Source organism: Orbilia oligospora (genome assembly GCF_000225545.1).
Source record: "Orbilia oligospora ATCC 24927 unplaced genomic scaffold scaffold00006, whole genome shotgun sequence".
Classification (NCBI taxonomy): domain Eukaryota; kingdom Fungi; phylum Ascomycota; class Orbiliomycetes; order Orbiliales; family Orbiliaceae; genus Orbilia; species Orbilia oligospora.
Window position 1 is genome coordinate 1,871,989 of NW_011645563.1, and position 15,253 is coordinate 1,887,241.

A 15,253-nucleotide genomic window follows, 5' to 3' on the forward strand; every position below is an offset into this window, starting at 1 on the left:
CGCCTCTAGATTTATAGGGACGTAGTTTGAATTGTAGTCTAGCGGCAAGACGGGTGTGAGCCAGCCAGAAAGGACAATGTGTTTGAACTGTATGACAAGAAATCTAAGAATACCGTTCTTATTTATATCACATGGATAGTAAAGTTATAATTCTCGACCTTTGGTCGAGCTGCGTGGAGTGATCCTTGCTGAGCTCTCATTATAATAGATATTGGGAATTGTATAAGTCTATGACAGGATTCATATTCTTTGAATGTCCTGGCCGGCATTTCCCGGGTTTGTTCATACGTAGGCTTAAAAACCAACTTCAGGCACGATTCAATACTTAATGACACAGCCCCCCTAAAATCTATAGAAATAGTCACCGATCTTTCCCATGATATGGTTGTAATATACTATCCATTGGTTACTATAATGAAAGCCATTCTCTTATTATTTTCTCGTGATTCGGGTGAATTCATGTGGCCGAAATTTTCACGGATCTCGATACCTTATACCTACCGGCCACAGTACAAAGGGGTTTTAACAAGTACTTGCCTCAGAACCTCAAGACCCCTGAACAATCAACTTCGAGACTGGCTGATATATCTGGGACAGACGAAAGCTTTCGCCAAGATTAGAGAGAAGGTTCAAGGCGTTATATTCTCATCAAATATCCATGATAGTGACCGTGAAGGGGAGAGGAATTTAACTGGGTCTTTTAGGTGCTCCAATTCGAGCTGCAAGTGTGTGTGGTTCAGCGGTAAAATTGCGGCCATTATTCGAAAATATAACCGGCGAGACAGCCAACTCGATTACAAAGTACAGGTATACAACCGACGATGTAAAAGTTGCAAGTCACTGGGAATTATGAAACTAGATGAGGATGTTTATCTTCAGAGAGTAGCTCGTCTGCTAAAAGTCTAGAAAGGGGAGGATGTACCTGACGTATCGCATGACTTTAAGCAAACCGATCTACACGAGGATGAATTGTGTGAGGGGTTCAAAGATGGCCGATGTCAGCGACGTGTGCACCGCCAACGCTGACCCACTCTAGGGATTTATATATGGCCTGGGATATAGATATTGCCGCGGATTGGGTGCGACTGACAGGTATTGATCGAAATTTGTCACTTATATGCTCCGTTCTTTTTACGACGAGATGTATCTTAGGCCTTTATTAAATTTTCTGTATATTGCGGAGGTAAACGAAGATTGCTGAACTCCCCGGGAGGGCTATCATAAGTAACGCATTCATCGGGGCGAGATCCCCGATAGATACATCAGAGTTTACTGCCAGTCCGTGTCACACAAATACCAAAATGAGTTGCGTAGAATCCTTGACTGTTATTTTTTAAATCAGAGCCAACACGAAGCCCCGTTAGAAAACGAAAATATAGCGAGGATTCTTGGGAAGAGGTCACATATGTTCATTAATGCTATTGTTGCAATTGTAGTAAGGGGAAGATATAACTCGAGAACCGAAAGGATAAAGCCATGGTACCCGCTAGAATCAATATCAAAGGATTTGAGCGCTTCATCCGCAAAAGCTAATATGACATGCCTGGTAAAAGAAGCTAGGAGTCGTATGGTCCCACTTCTAGCTTCCTGTAAACCAACAGCGCTTGCATTCCGAGGGTTTCTCGAGAAGACGTTTAGCCTCATGAGCCTTAGGAAATGTGAAGGTTTCGGTAGCATTCATCCGGATCGGTAAGGAAAGCCTCTCGAAAATCGTGACTTGCCGGGCATCTCTCGAGAAGAGCTCCGATGGGCCTCTTATCACTGGCAGTGATCCTGTATATATTCAGCATATCGCTTTCACTCGTAGCATTTCAAGAGGTAGACGACTGATTTTTAGTATTGACAAGGGGAGGGCTCCACAAGTTTGGTAGCCCATAAGTACTTTGTTACAAGTACTCCTTTACAGATCCATTGGCACCATTCACCCAATGCACGTACATGTACTTAGTTTGGCTTCTATGGACGACATGGCATCATCGCAGCCTCCGAGCCCTGTCCGTCTAGAAGAAACATATCACATGTCTAGGCTGAGCTACGGCTCTGTGAAATTCGAGAATATCATGGATGGTAGTTTGGAGACTGTGCACTAAGCCGATCAAAAGTAATATCTTATATATATGCATATAGAGGACATTAGTATCAGATAAGTAAAATTAGTTTTCTCCAAGCGTGAACCGACTACCACAACGACAGGGGTTTCGGTTGGAGCTCAGTAATCTCGAAATTACATCAACGCTCAGCACCTCGCCAAGAGAATCGACAGCTTTATTTGGAGTGTTCTAGAGAGCCAAAGTCACCAAGGTTGCTGAGGCTGTCAAAATCGTCAAGGCGAACTTAGACGAGTCCTTTTAAGCAGTCTCAATTATGGATATGCCTTTTTCCGCAAGACGAGGTATACCAATCCAGACGCAGGGCAGAAAAAACGTGGAGGATATATATATAAAACACCGGGAACAGACAGATACTAGTATTTGTTGATGTTGATTCAAGATCATGGCTTTACTCTCGACAATGGAATAATTTTTGTTCTATCGTTTATCTACGATGATGGCGACTCGCTAGCATATTCTACAAGCTCAGACTTCTCTCAAGACTGCTTAATTGGATCATTCTTATATCATAGGTCGCCACAACCCGAGATGTTTTGTCAGCACAATAATGATGCCTGAAGGTAGTTTCAGTCTCCGGATTTATCAAGCGGTTTCAACACAGCAGGATCAAACACAAGCGAAAGCAAAATCTAGATTGCAGAATCTTTATAAATACAAGACTATGTTGCATAACCGTTTTCAGAAAGCCTACATAAGCTTGGTTAGCCGGGAACTACTGTAATTACGTCTTCCGTGGAGTTGTGTCTTTCGTAGCAACTCTAGCATTTACCTCCAGCGTAAATCAACAGTGGCCTGGGTCGACCTGTATTACTCGATCCGAGGTATGTCATAAGAATGTCATTTTAAATATGTGCAGGTAACACAAGGTTCATGTGTTGAAGGCGTATCCACAAGATATAACGCTACCAATAAGCCACAACCTAAAATGGTTACGGCCCGTTTTTGTGCTAGTCTTCTTTGCGGAACTCGTACAAATGCAGCAATTTCAACATAAAGTCGGCTATCAGACAAAAATGTAGATATAACACCCGCTACAATCAAAAAGATGTCATAAGTAATGGAGCAATCGGGTCTTATCTATAGTATAGTGATACAATAGCTATCCTCTGTTATACGAATCAAATTCAGCCGCATTTATATATATATTAGGTTGAGGCACAAACTCATTTAAATGTCGCCGTGAAAAATTAGGAGTCCCTTAATTAAGGTGGAAGCTGAAATTTCGAGCCAATCAGATATACTGGATATGCTCCGCTATATATGTTTCATAATAAGAGCAATTATGGGTTCCCAATACGGGAATTATGTTCTTGGCTCGATATGAAAAGGGTGAAGAACAGTTATAAATTACCTCCAGTTCCCGCATAGTGGCCTTTTATCCTAGGCGTATAGAAGCAGCAATCATGACAATCCCCGGAAAACAGCCATGGTACTATGATGTGGATATTGACAAAATTCCCACTAAGAATTGTAGAATCTACACATTCAGGAACCCTGCTATTAGCGCCCAAGTATTTCCTATCAATGCGAATTATATTTCTGAAATAAAAGATTGTTCGAATTTCTCGGCGACTCTATCCTGCGTGCTTTGACCGCTACTTTAATGCACCGGAGGCTCCCAGACGCAAGCTGCAAAGAATTGGCGGTGAGGCTTCCAGGATCCAAACTAAGAACAGAATACTGACTTTGTTTACGTTATAGATGTTAAGCTGTGCGCTTACCAGCAACTATTTCTATGGGAAGATATGCAAGAAGATCGGATTGCACAACATGTTACCTAAAGATATACTTTCACAGCAACCGGAAAATAGTAAAATTTTCGCAGATCTCTTCGAAGCGTATTACTTCGCCATATACAAGGACCGTAATTACGATCTGGAAGCCGTCCAGGCTATGTTTGATAGTCTAATAACACCGTATCTCGACGTTTACTATAAACGGATTGTATGTATTGAATTAATCTCGGGAAAACGGGGTCTAATATATCTTGCGACTAGAAATCGATGCGCCAGAGCCCGAATCAACAAGCTCGCCAACTTCAGATTTCGGACCATACCCTCATTAACTCCAAAAGAAGCGTTATAAAGCAGAGGGAATCTATTATTCGTACGGGAGAACGTCCTATCCATGATGTAAATGAAAATTTTCATAAGCGTGGCTTACCAGCGCCTAAGTATGCGGCTGCGTTAAGACAGCGTGCAGGGAGGGACTCTTGGAGAATAAGTGTTTCCACAAAATGGTTAACGATTTTGTCAATTTGGGCATCAACTAAAAGCCGCGCACGAGGAGATGTTGCAAAAAAAGTACTGCAGCACCTCAAGTCGACGAAAAATTGACAAAAGTACTCTAAAGGCCCGCGATATGTCTCATCGTATTTTTGATTATCTGTGGAACGATTAAGAAATTGAGTCTGTACTTCAATTTAACTAATATACCGTTTTATATACAAAATTAAACAGCAAATTGAGATTTAGCTGTCAGTAAAATGTGAACACACTTGAGCAAGCTACTATTTAGAATATCATTGTTGATGACTTCAATATATATATATATATATTAGTGTGGGGACCGTACCCTACTCTCTCTCCTCCGCCTTCAGCTTGTCATCGCCATCCACGCCTATGTCTTCCAGCTTACTGTTTTCTGCAAGGTTCTCGAGCCTCGATACATCCTCTTTGAAGAATGCGAGAGTTTGCGACAGCAATTTACTTTGACAAAGATAGCCCATCGGAGTGTGTAGGAAGTCCTGACCTTTCCGCTTGAGCATTAGCCATTCTCGGAGAAATTCCAATGGCCTAGAGGTCAAGGCCATAGCTTTCGGTTGTGAGTTCTCTTGGTTAGCTTCTTCGTCGTCGAGATTCAAATATTCTTTGATAGCATTTGCTTGTTCATAGGTGAAGTATAATCGTCCTGCCACGATACCTAGTTCAATCGATAATTTTGTTGGTGGCGACCAATCTTCCGGAATCGTTGGGATGGTGAAAAACCCTAAAGTGTCAAATTGGACCATCCTGCGATTGATCGGCGCCGCATAGGTAATTAAATGAACCGAGGGCTCGCGAGACTTATTATAAAGATGTGGGATCAAATATTCAGCCTCTTCCGGTGTGATGATAATTGCGACATTAGTTTTGATGCTTAGAATGACCCAATTTACCGGTCGCTTAAAATGATCAAGTTAGCTTTTATTTCTAACGTTATATGTGTAGCTTCAAATACCTGAAAATCATCAATATATTTTCCCGAACGCAGGTGCACTGTCCTGAAAAATTCTGTTGATGCATATAGAAGATTAGAGGCATAGTTATAATCGATTTTATACTTCTCCCCCAAAGAGCAGGCTTTCCGGAGCGCAAGGAATGCTGGTTCGTATCCTCTCGACCATTTCAGCGCATACCCCGAGTTCACGAAAGCAATGAGATCCTCATGAAGGCCTAGGAATCTATGCGGGGTATAGTGGACCGGTTTTTGTACTTCTCGAACAGATTCAACTTCGAATGCAACCTCGCGTTCCTGTTCGACTTCCTGTAGCGCGGACCCATTGACGGCTTCTCCAGTGTCTTGGAACCCCTTTCGCCGAGACTTGAGTTCTTTTATAAATTTGTGGATTTCGGCAGAGGGATTCTGGATGGCAGAATTGGCTTTGTTGCCTTGCTTCGGTTCATACATTTGTCTAAGGCTTTGTTGCTCGGGTTGCTCCAGAGTATTGAGATATTTTTGAAGGTGAGTAGGATCTTCCAAGAAGTATGGGTTATCAGAAGCAGCTTGGACCCTCCGACAGAAATCCATCCCCTGGGAAAAGTATAGCGGCTGTAGTTGCTCAATTCCCGCACAAGTTTGATGTAGTAACCAAGTAACAACGTCTCGAGAATCCACTGGGGCAGAAGACGAGGGTTTCCGCGTATCAAGAATGCTCTGATGAACCTCTAACGGGGCGAAGAAGGTGACTGATTGTGTTGTGCCTAACTGCCGGAGCCTCATGGCAGCTGTCAAGATAAAATAAATTTAGCAATAGTACCAAAGAGCAGACGAGATTCCTACTACCTTGAACAGTGTGGTCCTTTGTTTGACCAAGGCCTAGAGTTAACGCGCCTCTTGCTCTCGCCGGCATCTTTAAGTCTGTACCCCTAGTGTGCGATTCATCAAGATATATAAGGCAATCTGCGGAGTCCTCAGCATACGGTGTAGCAAGCAAGGGAGCTGTCTTGCCTTTACGATAGTATACTGTTGGCTTGTTTTTATCAAAGTAGATTGCTGCCTGCGGCTGTGTGTCAATACTCATCCACATCTTTATCAGCTGAAGGTTATCCATTTCTAGGATCTGAGCGCCAGCATCGATCAAAATTCGAATTCCCTTAGAACTCAAATTCCAGAGAAGGTCGCCTTCAGACCATCGGCGATCGTAATTATCAACAGCCAAGATATATTCTCTATTTCGAGGTTGGAGGAGGTATGTGAGAACTTCCGCATTGGTATGGGACAGAGTTGGGAGATCTTCCTGAGTGACTGTGAGGGGTAGCATGGTTCTATTGTCGTTAGTGCCGCTGAAGCCAGTTGTAAGGGCCTTTCCGTATGTATCGCAATTATTCATCGAGCCCGCAAACAATGGTATGTCCCAACCAGAGGCTTGAAGCTTCGTTAGGAACTGCTTAGCATGTTTGGGGAAGACAAAATTATTAAGGAAGTGATTAATAACGACGATATTGTACCGGACGTGGCTCCAGATTTCCGTCAACTGAACTTCATCGTCAGAATTGATCGAATTCCATTCCCTCAATGAATCGGGCAAGGTATTCGAGCTGTGCGTCCACCTGTCATATTCGCTTGCAGGGTCATCGGACTGGATTACAAATCGCAGACTCTGGCCAAGTTGATCCATGTTTAACCCATGGTAGTAGAAAGACAAACAAGTAAAGAGGATTGCAACGTCGGGATGTCCCCACTCTGCTTGCTCTGACGGAACGCCTTTGGCATAGTAAGGGACGGCAACCGGATCCCGAGTAGGATGCAGACCGTACTGAACGTTCCATCTTTTCTTAAGAGCTAAGAGAAGAATGCGGTGGACGAACAGCCCCCGCAATAAATAGATTGTTTTGAGAACCGTGGGTTTGCTGCTGAAAACGCTGCGAATCTTTACAGGCAGGTTGGCGCTGATGGTGGCGCAATAAATGAACTGCTTCACAGCCGCTTGAACCGCAACTGGCTGATCCATCATAGGTAGGATATCGGTTTTACCGGCAGATATTTCATCTGCTAGTCGCTTGATAAGATTCTCTTCAGCATCACGACGCAGGAAATATATGAATGGGTATCCTCCTGACCGCCGGACAACTTCTATACTCTGAGGGAAAAGAATACGAAGGGTATCGACATATGCTTCGACCAGCTTCAAAAGCGCTTCGATGGTTTTCCATCGGTGCGGATGGCCATCGAAGGCTCTTTGAAACCCAGAAGGATAAATTAGTTGAGTTTTGACCGCCAGAGTGAAGTCAGATTCGTCCAGTAAATCTCTCGAGACCTTGTTAAGCCACTCTTGAATACGAATCATTGGCTTGGCTTCCTCCACTCGTTTGTCAGAGAGTCTTTGGAGACCACTCAACATGAAAGAAAGCGTATGCTCCGGCAGGGTAACCATCAGTCCGAAGCATTTGATAATTTTCGCATGAATGTTGTGGAACTTTATCATGACTTCGGCGGACGTAGGCGTTTGGCGAGAAAATGGTATATGGCGAACCTCTCTGCCTACTAGCCCTCCGAGACGAGCATGTATCATTTGCACGGTTTGTAAGAGCAAAGCCCGAGGGACGACAACCCGTAGAAGTTTCTTCCCATCCGCCAGGACTGCAGCTGCCATTGGCATGACGCATGATGTTTTCCCTATCAAACCAATCAATATGTGCCTAATTCTTTAACAAGAGTCTTCTTACCTTGTCCCATGTTCATTTGCAAGACCGAGTTGTTCCCACTCGCCGGTTGGATCGTTGCATGTGCAACATCAACTTGATCCGGCCGGATCAACATATTCGAATCAATCTCCAACAACAACCAGTCTGGGTACTTTAATGGATCCCAGTTCTGATGTCCTCTATTTCGTTCCTCCTCTGAAAACTTTTGGCGATCGTTCTTAAGTACAAAATTCTCAAGACGGATGTATCGCTGCAATGCCGTAATTTTTAAGCCCAGCAGTACAAGACCCTCTCGCACACCTGGCCCTGGCTTGAGCTTATTACGGGACCTTAGCCCTTCGAGTAAGGATACAATCGTGATACACGGGGTCATATTGCCTTTTTCCAGCCACAAGTACGCGGTGTCGTTACCTAGTAATGAATGTTTGATCTTATCGAATGTTAACTCGACTTCACGTCGGGAGCCATCAATTTTCGAATTAATTTCGCTAGAGGTGAAGAATATTCTATCAGACTGAGTGGCTGTTAGGGCCTGTGTCTTCTTGAAAGCCTGTATACTCTGAAGGAGATCTGTAGCATAACGCCGTCGGACGGCGGAGTCCGTTCGCTGAATTCCCCGAATAATCCCTTCAAGCTCGTAGACTTCTCTAGCATGAGCTGGATGAATCGTACTAGATGCAAGTTGGTGCTGGGTTTGAGAAGCACCGTCTTCCTTCTTTGCTTTTAACAATGCCGCCAGTGATTTCGTTATGTTAACAGTGGACTGCTCTAGGAGCTCGTTTAGACACTGCCGTGTATATGGTTGTTTCCGGTTCTTTAATCTTTGCTCTGGATCTGTGGAAGAGGTATCATCTGGTTCCGGTATAGGAAGGTGTAAGCTTGAGGAGTCAAGGAGTGGCTGGATCTCATTGATGTAATTGGAGAGTTGGAGGTTGAAAAATTTACTGGACCACTCCGGTTGAATAATCGGTACAACTTGAGAGGTATCAATTAAATCGTTATCGAAATAGAGAGTGAGCTCTGGTTGAAGGCACGGCCACTGCGCGACAAGATGGTCAATCAAATTATTATATTCCTTCTCTCTCAAAGCGTTAAATGTAGCTTCTGCCGCTTCTATCTTCCTCCGAAGTTTTGGATTTAGGGCGAATCCAGTCGTATTTTGAAAGTGAGCCTTGGAGAAACTTCTGAAGTACGGTTTGATTAGGGGTCGGATATTTTCTGCTTTTATATGGGGATTTCGGTGGAACTCCTTGAACGAGGGGCCTATGGGTGCTTCACAAGTTTTCAAGACAGGATTTGTCGCAAATAGGATTAAAACCCGGATAGCGTCCATGTCTGTCGTGGCATTGTAAACCAAAATAGAGAATAAAAATATCAGCTTATATTTATCTGCTCGATTGCTGCCTTGACAAATTTGGACCAAGGCTCCCCAAAAGAGAGGTAGGTCAATATTGAGTATGTCGCTAAGGGTAACCTTATCCAGTATGTTGGAAAACCCGCCGATGTTTTGCCATTTCTCCATGATACCTGCTAAGTCACCCGGGATAGGAAGCCTTATGCTCCAATTATCTAAATGGTAGACGGCATTGTAGACGTTTTGGCGTCCCGTATTTCCAGCCGCCCGCTGTCCCCGAGATACGTAGGCAATATCTTGAGATGCTTCGGAAATGGAATTGGAGCTGTCTCGATCATATAAAATCCGACGTATGCGACTCCGTTTGTATAGCTCGGGGTTTTCCCGCTCAAATTTTTTCCCATTGGCCTCGTCGTCGCTGAAAGGACTTAGCTGGTCTGATTTGCCGATTATTTCCTTGATAATGAAGAAGAACTCCTCATTCTGAGCATAGCTGCGGAGATCAGAGTTCCAGTTCACCTTTTGCATTACTTTCAGCCCGACTGGATAGTATTCGCGGATCGGCGTGAGACTAGCTAGACGTTCAAGGACAGGGTAGTGATTAAGCGCGAGGGGGACCCAAGGCTGGCAATACCCTGACCTCAGACAATAAAGAGCCTCTTCTGTTCCCGTTCTCCCGGTCAGTGGGTCTGGGAGGATGAATGATGTGTAGGCATGGAGAAGAGCTTTAGTATGTAATAACCGCGGCTCTGGGGGACAATCAACGCGCCCCAGTATAGTATTTATCTGATACCGACCATAGCTACCATTAGGTGCGAGATCAATTTCAACATGGGGCCCGTTAATTCTAGATCGTAGCGGGCCAAGTGGAACAATGATGCTTCTATTGCGGAAGTTTCTCCTATCCATGAGAACCACTTTACTCGTCAGCCCGTACCAGGTCCCAGCATCTTGGTTTCTGTCTATATAAGACTCAAGAACATCATTTTCAAGATATCCTTTGGAATTTACTTCCCATTTTAGTTCAAGCCTTCGCATTTCGACCGAGAGAGAGCGCTTCTCGGGTTGGAAAACGGTTAGGTATCGCTCAGCCTCGAACCGATTGAATATAGTAGCAACTTTTTTAAAGAGCGGGCTGAAGCGGTCAACAAGCTTCACCGTCCGGCGGCGAGCCTCCATCTGGTTCAGATCAATGTTCCAATCGCTATAGTTGGCCCTCCAACAAGTTTGGCGAATATTTAGATGTCTTTGTCTTATGTTGAGCCAGTGGTAGCATCCATCTAGTAGAGATGCAGGTAGATCCTCTGTTTGTTCGCTTCTGAAGGTACTTTTGGGAACATACTCTAGGATAACATTTCTATTGGCTTCAGCTCGAACGATCATCTTATCGCCCCGAAATCCAAGATGAACGATATGCTTTTCCATTCTTCGGGAAATCTTGTACGCCATTCCAAGGAGCCTCGATGGCACCGTCAAGAGATTTTGGCTTCCAAAGAGCTCTCTAATAATCGGGTTGTTTCTGTGTTCTGGTGGCAGTTGACCTAGTGGCTTACCATCTAGAAGTAGATGCCCCTCTAGGAGATGAAAGAAAATTGTTTGAGCCCGTCTCGTTTGGGTCGCAGCTATTTCCATCCGAACCCACCACTCGTCGGGAGCTTGCAAAAGATTTGGCGGAAGATATTCTGCATCCTCCTCCTGAGCCCACGCAATCTCGAGAGCGGAGGAGAGACCATTGGGGTGATCGAGAATTGCTACCCGTAAAAGAGCTTTGATACTACATACGATTCGTAAGTCATGGATCAGAGCGTTCCGCAAGTTTGCCGGCAGAGAACTTGGCTTTGCAATGAGGCTTTGTTGTAGCATTATAGAGAATTCGATGAATATTTTGAGCTGGGTTGAATCGATGGTCATGAGCCTTTTGTGCTGCCCGTGAAAAAAATAGGTGGACCTTCCGAGCACTGCCGCCCACAAAGCAAACTCGGAAAATCGGCGGGATGATTCGATAGTCTCGGCCTTGTCAATCTCGCCTTGTAGACTTTGGAGCCAAGCCCTTATAATTTCTCTGATACCATATAGCATATCAACGGCCTGATTCAGCGCCACAGTACATTCACGTGTTGTTGCCCAAATATCAATACACCTCGAAAGAAGCATAATTAACATGTCCATGCAATGAAATTCTCGCCAATTCGTGCGTATAAAGTCCAATCTATGCTGAATTTGATTGAGAAGCTTGGCAGAAAAGTGTGGGTCCGTGAAGATCTTGTGAGCCATGCGGAGGAACTGGTTGGGGGACGGGGGCCCGGCTTGATGAGTCAGGTACCTCACTAAGAGGGTGGTTGCCTCGGTGCTAAAATTAAGGTTTGATGATGCCAGTTCCACTAGGATTGACGGAAACCTTCGATTCCAGCCTGAGAGAAGGCTTTGATAGGCTAAGAACTCGTGTATGTTTACCCCGGCGGGACAGCGAGTTTGGCTGGCAATGACTTCGTAGGATGTCGGTGGGTGAACAGGATCGAGTTCGCGAGAAAGAGAAGCAAACGGCGAGTTTTCTGCAATTGGCAGCTTAAAGTGGTGGTAGAAGGTAGTCGAAAGATTGATTCTTCCCGGCCAAACTTTTCGAGAGGTATCGTAATATGCCAGAGATAGACCATTGGGAAGACATACTCTCTCCAGCGTAGTAGGTAAAGATATCTCTGCTAAATGGGTTTGGAGAAACGATTTCTTGCTCGATCCTAATGTCAATGCTGGTGATGCCATACTGTGAAAACTGGCCAGTCCGGAATATTGACGGAGCAGAAGACATGGCTCGCCAGCTAAAGGAATACTAGGGAGTGCTAAGGTAGCTATAATCTGCCAGGTGATATCACGGTACTCGGCGAAACTCGGCGGGCAGGTAAGCTCAAAAAGTGTGGCATGTAGGTGCGGTCCGTCGGTAGGAAGTGGGTGTTCATGAGCAGTAATCCTCATTCGTCTGATCCTCCTCCCCAGGTAACACTTTCTACATCCGCGATCGTCGTGGTATTGCTCGGGGAAAACATCGTCCGATAGGTAGTATTGGCAAGGAGTGATAAGCATTTCTTCTGTCAAAGTCTCATACTCTTCGCTTTTATTCTCCCATTCGGCTTCTTTACACAGACGAGATGCTTGAGCAGAAGCTTCTATACGGTGTTGAAGTATTCGAAAAGTGTCATTGGTAGCAGACTTTACGTATCGGTCTGCAAAGGAGCCTTTGCAAGGATCAGCGAAAATGGTCATACGGCTCGTCGACATCTGGCCTCGACGTTTGAGATATTCTCCGACTTTTCGCAGTCGCTCAAGGTCGCGTGCCTTGTCGACATGCAAAGAATTCAATATCTCAGCTGTGAAGCCTGGATGAAAGTCGGCTAGAAGCGGGAACTCTTCGATTGCGAAGGAATCAAGAGAGACCCACACGTCCATGACGTTGAGGATAAACTCTGAAAACGCTTCCGCCATTCCGGTATAAAGATCGGTTACCTCAGTAAGGTATCCCTTGAGAGACCTTGAGAGCATGATCAACTTCGCGTTAGGTGGATCTGAACTCGCCATGTATGTCGTGTTGATAGAGCTCAGTTTCTTTTCAACGTCAAAGAGCCTGTAGTACTTGTCAGCGAATAGGGCAAAGTCCTCCCTTCCCTTCCGCCGAATTTCAGGGCCCTCATGCGCCTTTCGATTTCCCTGTCCGGCTTTCGAACACGCTAGTTGATCGTCTAAGATATTCTGAAGATATGCCGCACTATTCGGGAGGCTGAGGGTTGTATCTTGTGGGTCGGCACGCTTGGGAAGCGGGTCTACACGCCGCTCCATTCGTTTGCGATACCGTTCCCAGAGTTCTTTGGTATACTGTTCTACAAGGTTAACCGTATCCATAACTCTTGGGCCGACTCTATCGGCAAGATACCCATGCAAGTCGTGAAGAGTTTTAGGTTCAGTCCGCCTTCCAATTTCAAGTTTTGCCATCCGACGACAGAGTTTAGATTTCAAGAGTACAATCCTTTCGGGGTCAGCTTCGGGGTAGATCCGGTTCAGAAATGACCGTAAAAGTAAGCATTTCATAAACTTATAGTTCAGTGTTCCAGCTTCAGGCCCGAGGAGGAGTTGAAGATGTTTTTGCACAGCAACGCGTAGTATCAACCAAGTCGGGTTTCTTCTCCAGGGGTTGAGTCCATCGAACCAGGAGACATCATCGCGAACCCTCTTCCGTAGCGGAGATGGGAAAACCCGGCTGCCAATCGCTTCCAACAAAGTCATCAGTAAATCAGTAATGAGACTAGGGTCTACAGTATCCCGGCTCTCCCAAGCCCCAGAAGAAGCCTTAGAGCTCGTCGCTGCGAATCTTTTGATAGATTCTTTGCTTGCTTGCTCAAGGAATAGCACAAGATGTTCCTGGAAACCTTCATCATAGAATTTGGAATACGGAACTGATATGGCGATTCCGGGGAAATCCCAAAGGAGAGCAGATGCTACCTCAAGAACCTTTTCGGAAGTTGGAGAAGTTTCGAATGCTTCGAAGATAACAAAATCACCCGACGAGCTAAAATTATCGTTTCGAATCGTTAGAAATAATAGCACACCGAAGCATTTAGGTTTCGAAGCTTACTTGATTTCACGGTGAATGAGGAGAGCTGCATTCTGCTGCGTTACATTGAATATTAACTGCTCTTTCGGTTGAAGGTTACGGAGTTGCTCAAGAAGGATTTCTTTGTTGAGGACCCCGTTAACATAGGCGTGTTGATAGTTGGACAAGGATTGATGAACAAGAGAATACTGCTGATGGTATTTGTCGCAGAGTAAATCGCGCGAGTAGTAAATAGCTCCGGATACGATGCTAAGCAAATCCCTAGAGACTTGATCTACTTCGTTGTCCTCTTTCCCTGGGAGTTGAGCCGGAAGCACGATATGATTGAAAACGGCCTCAAGGGCAGTGCGTCCGCTTTGGAAACTAGCCATACTACAAGGTTCCGGGAAAGCACAAGTTGTTTAGTGCCGAGACTGGGTTCTGGGGTGAGTCGGTTATGGCGCTAATTTGCAACGCTGACTTCCTAACTTATCAGCTATTCACACAGCAGTACCAACGGCTGGCATCTAGGTTCTTATGGTAGATGTGGGAGAAAAATATCAGCTCGATATAAGGTTTAATATTTCAAGCGTAACATAGATAATAGATAGTATTGATAAAGCAAGATAGAAGAACGAGATCGGTGGGGTATGAAGGGATCTTTAGGACATATAGCAGCACAAGGCTGTGATTAGTAATTTCATGTTTTGCTACGCAAGCAAAACCAGAATCAACGAATAAGTGGCTCGCCTAGAGCTTAGCCAATAGGAAAGAAAATACTATGATGCCTGAAGTTACCATTGGCAAATTTTGCAAATGCCGGTTTGCTATTGGTCCCCCTCAATGCACCCTTTCGGTGTTTGTAACATTAGCTGCAACGGTACATGTACCCATGCGGCACGGTATTTCTAGGCTGCTCATCACATCCCAAAAAATATCAGCAGTACTGGCGGTCAGAGTACTATGTGGCCATATACGGGGTTAAAATCAAATAAACTCGTATTCAAAAGAGCATGGGCGATTATCTTCAAACAACAAGATATGTCAGTATACAATCATTTAGGGTCGATCACCGACCTTCACCTTAGATTTGTCGACCTGGGTGACATGGTCTGCTTCGCCTCGAATCTAGCTATCTCGCTGAGCTATCGCGCTAAAAGCCTACTAAATATCAGCAATCGATCACGGTGGTGTTTTCTCGGTCCAGATTGCACGGAATATTAAAGACAATGGAACCAAACCCGATACAATTATACCCTTCGACGCTACGTACAGAGCACATGCAGGAACGCAACTAGGCTTA

At 44.9% G+C, this 15,253-nt stretch overlaps 2 protein-coding genes across 2 annotated transcripts; one reads left to right on the top strand and one right to left on the bottom strand.

Annotated features, from left to right (window-relative positions):
- Positions 1–3,812: 3,812 nt before the first annotated feature.
- On the top strand, positions 3,813–4,196 carry AOL_s00006g554 (uncharacterized protein; the record flags this gene model as incomplete). Its single annotated transcript, XM_011119863.1, has 1 exon — positions 3,813–4,196. One exon carries the CDS (start codon positions 3,813–3,815, stop codon positions 4,194–4,196), a length of 384 nt encoding a protein of 127 aa, XP_011118165.1.
- Positions 4,197–4,686: 490 nt separating this feature from the next.
- On the bottom strand, positions 4,687–14,342 carry AOL_s00006g555 (uncharacterized protein; the record flags this gene model as incomplete). The annotated part of the gene is made up of 5 exons (XM_011119864.1): positions 4,687–5,274; positions 5,331–6,097; positions 6,156–7,988; positions 8,039–13,926; positions 13,993–14,342. 5 exons carry the CDS (start codon positions 14,340–14,342, stop codon positions 4,687–4,689), a joined length of 9,426 nt encoding a protein of 3,141 aa, XP_011118166.1.
- Between the last annotated feature and the right edge of the window lie 911 nt (positions 14,343–15,253).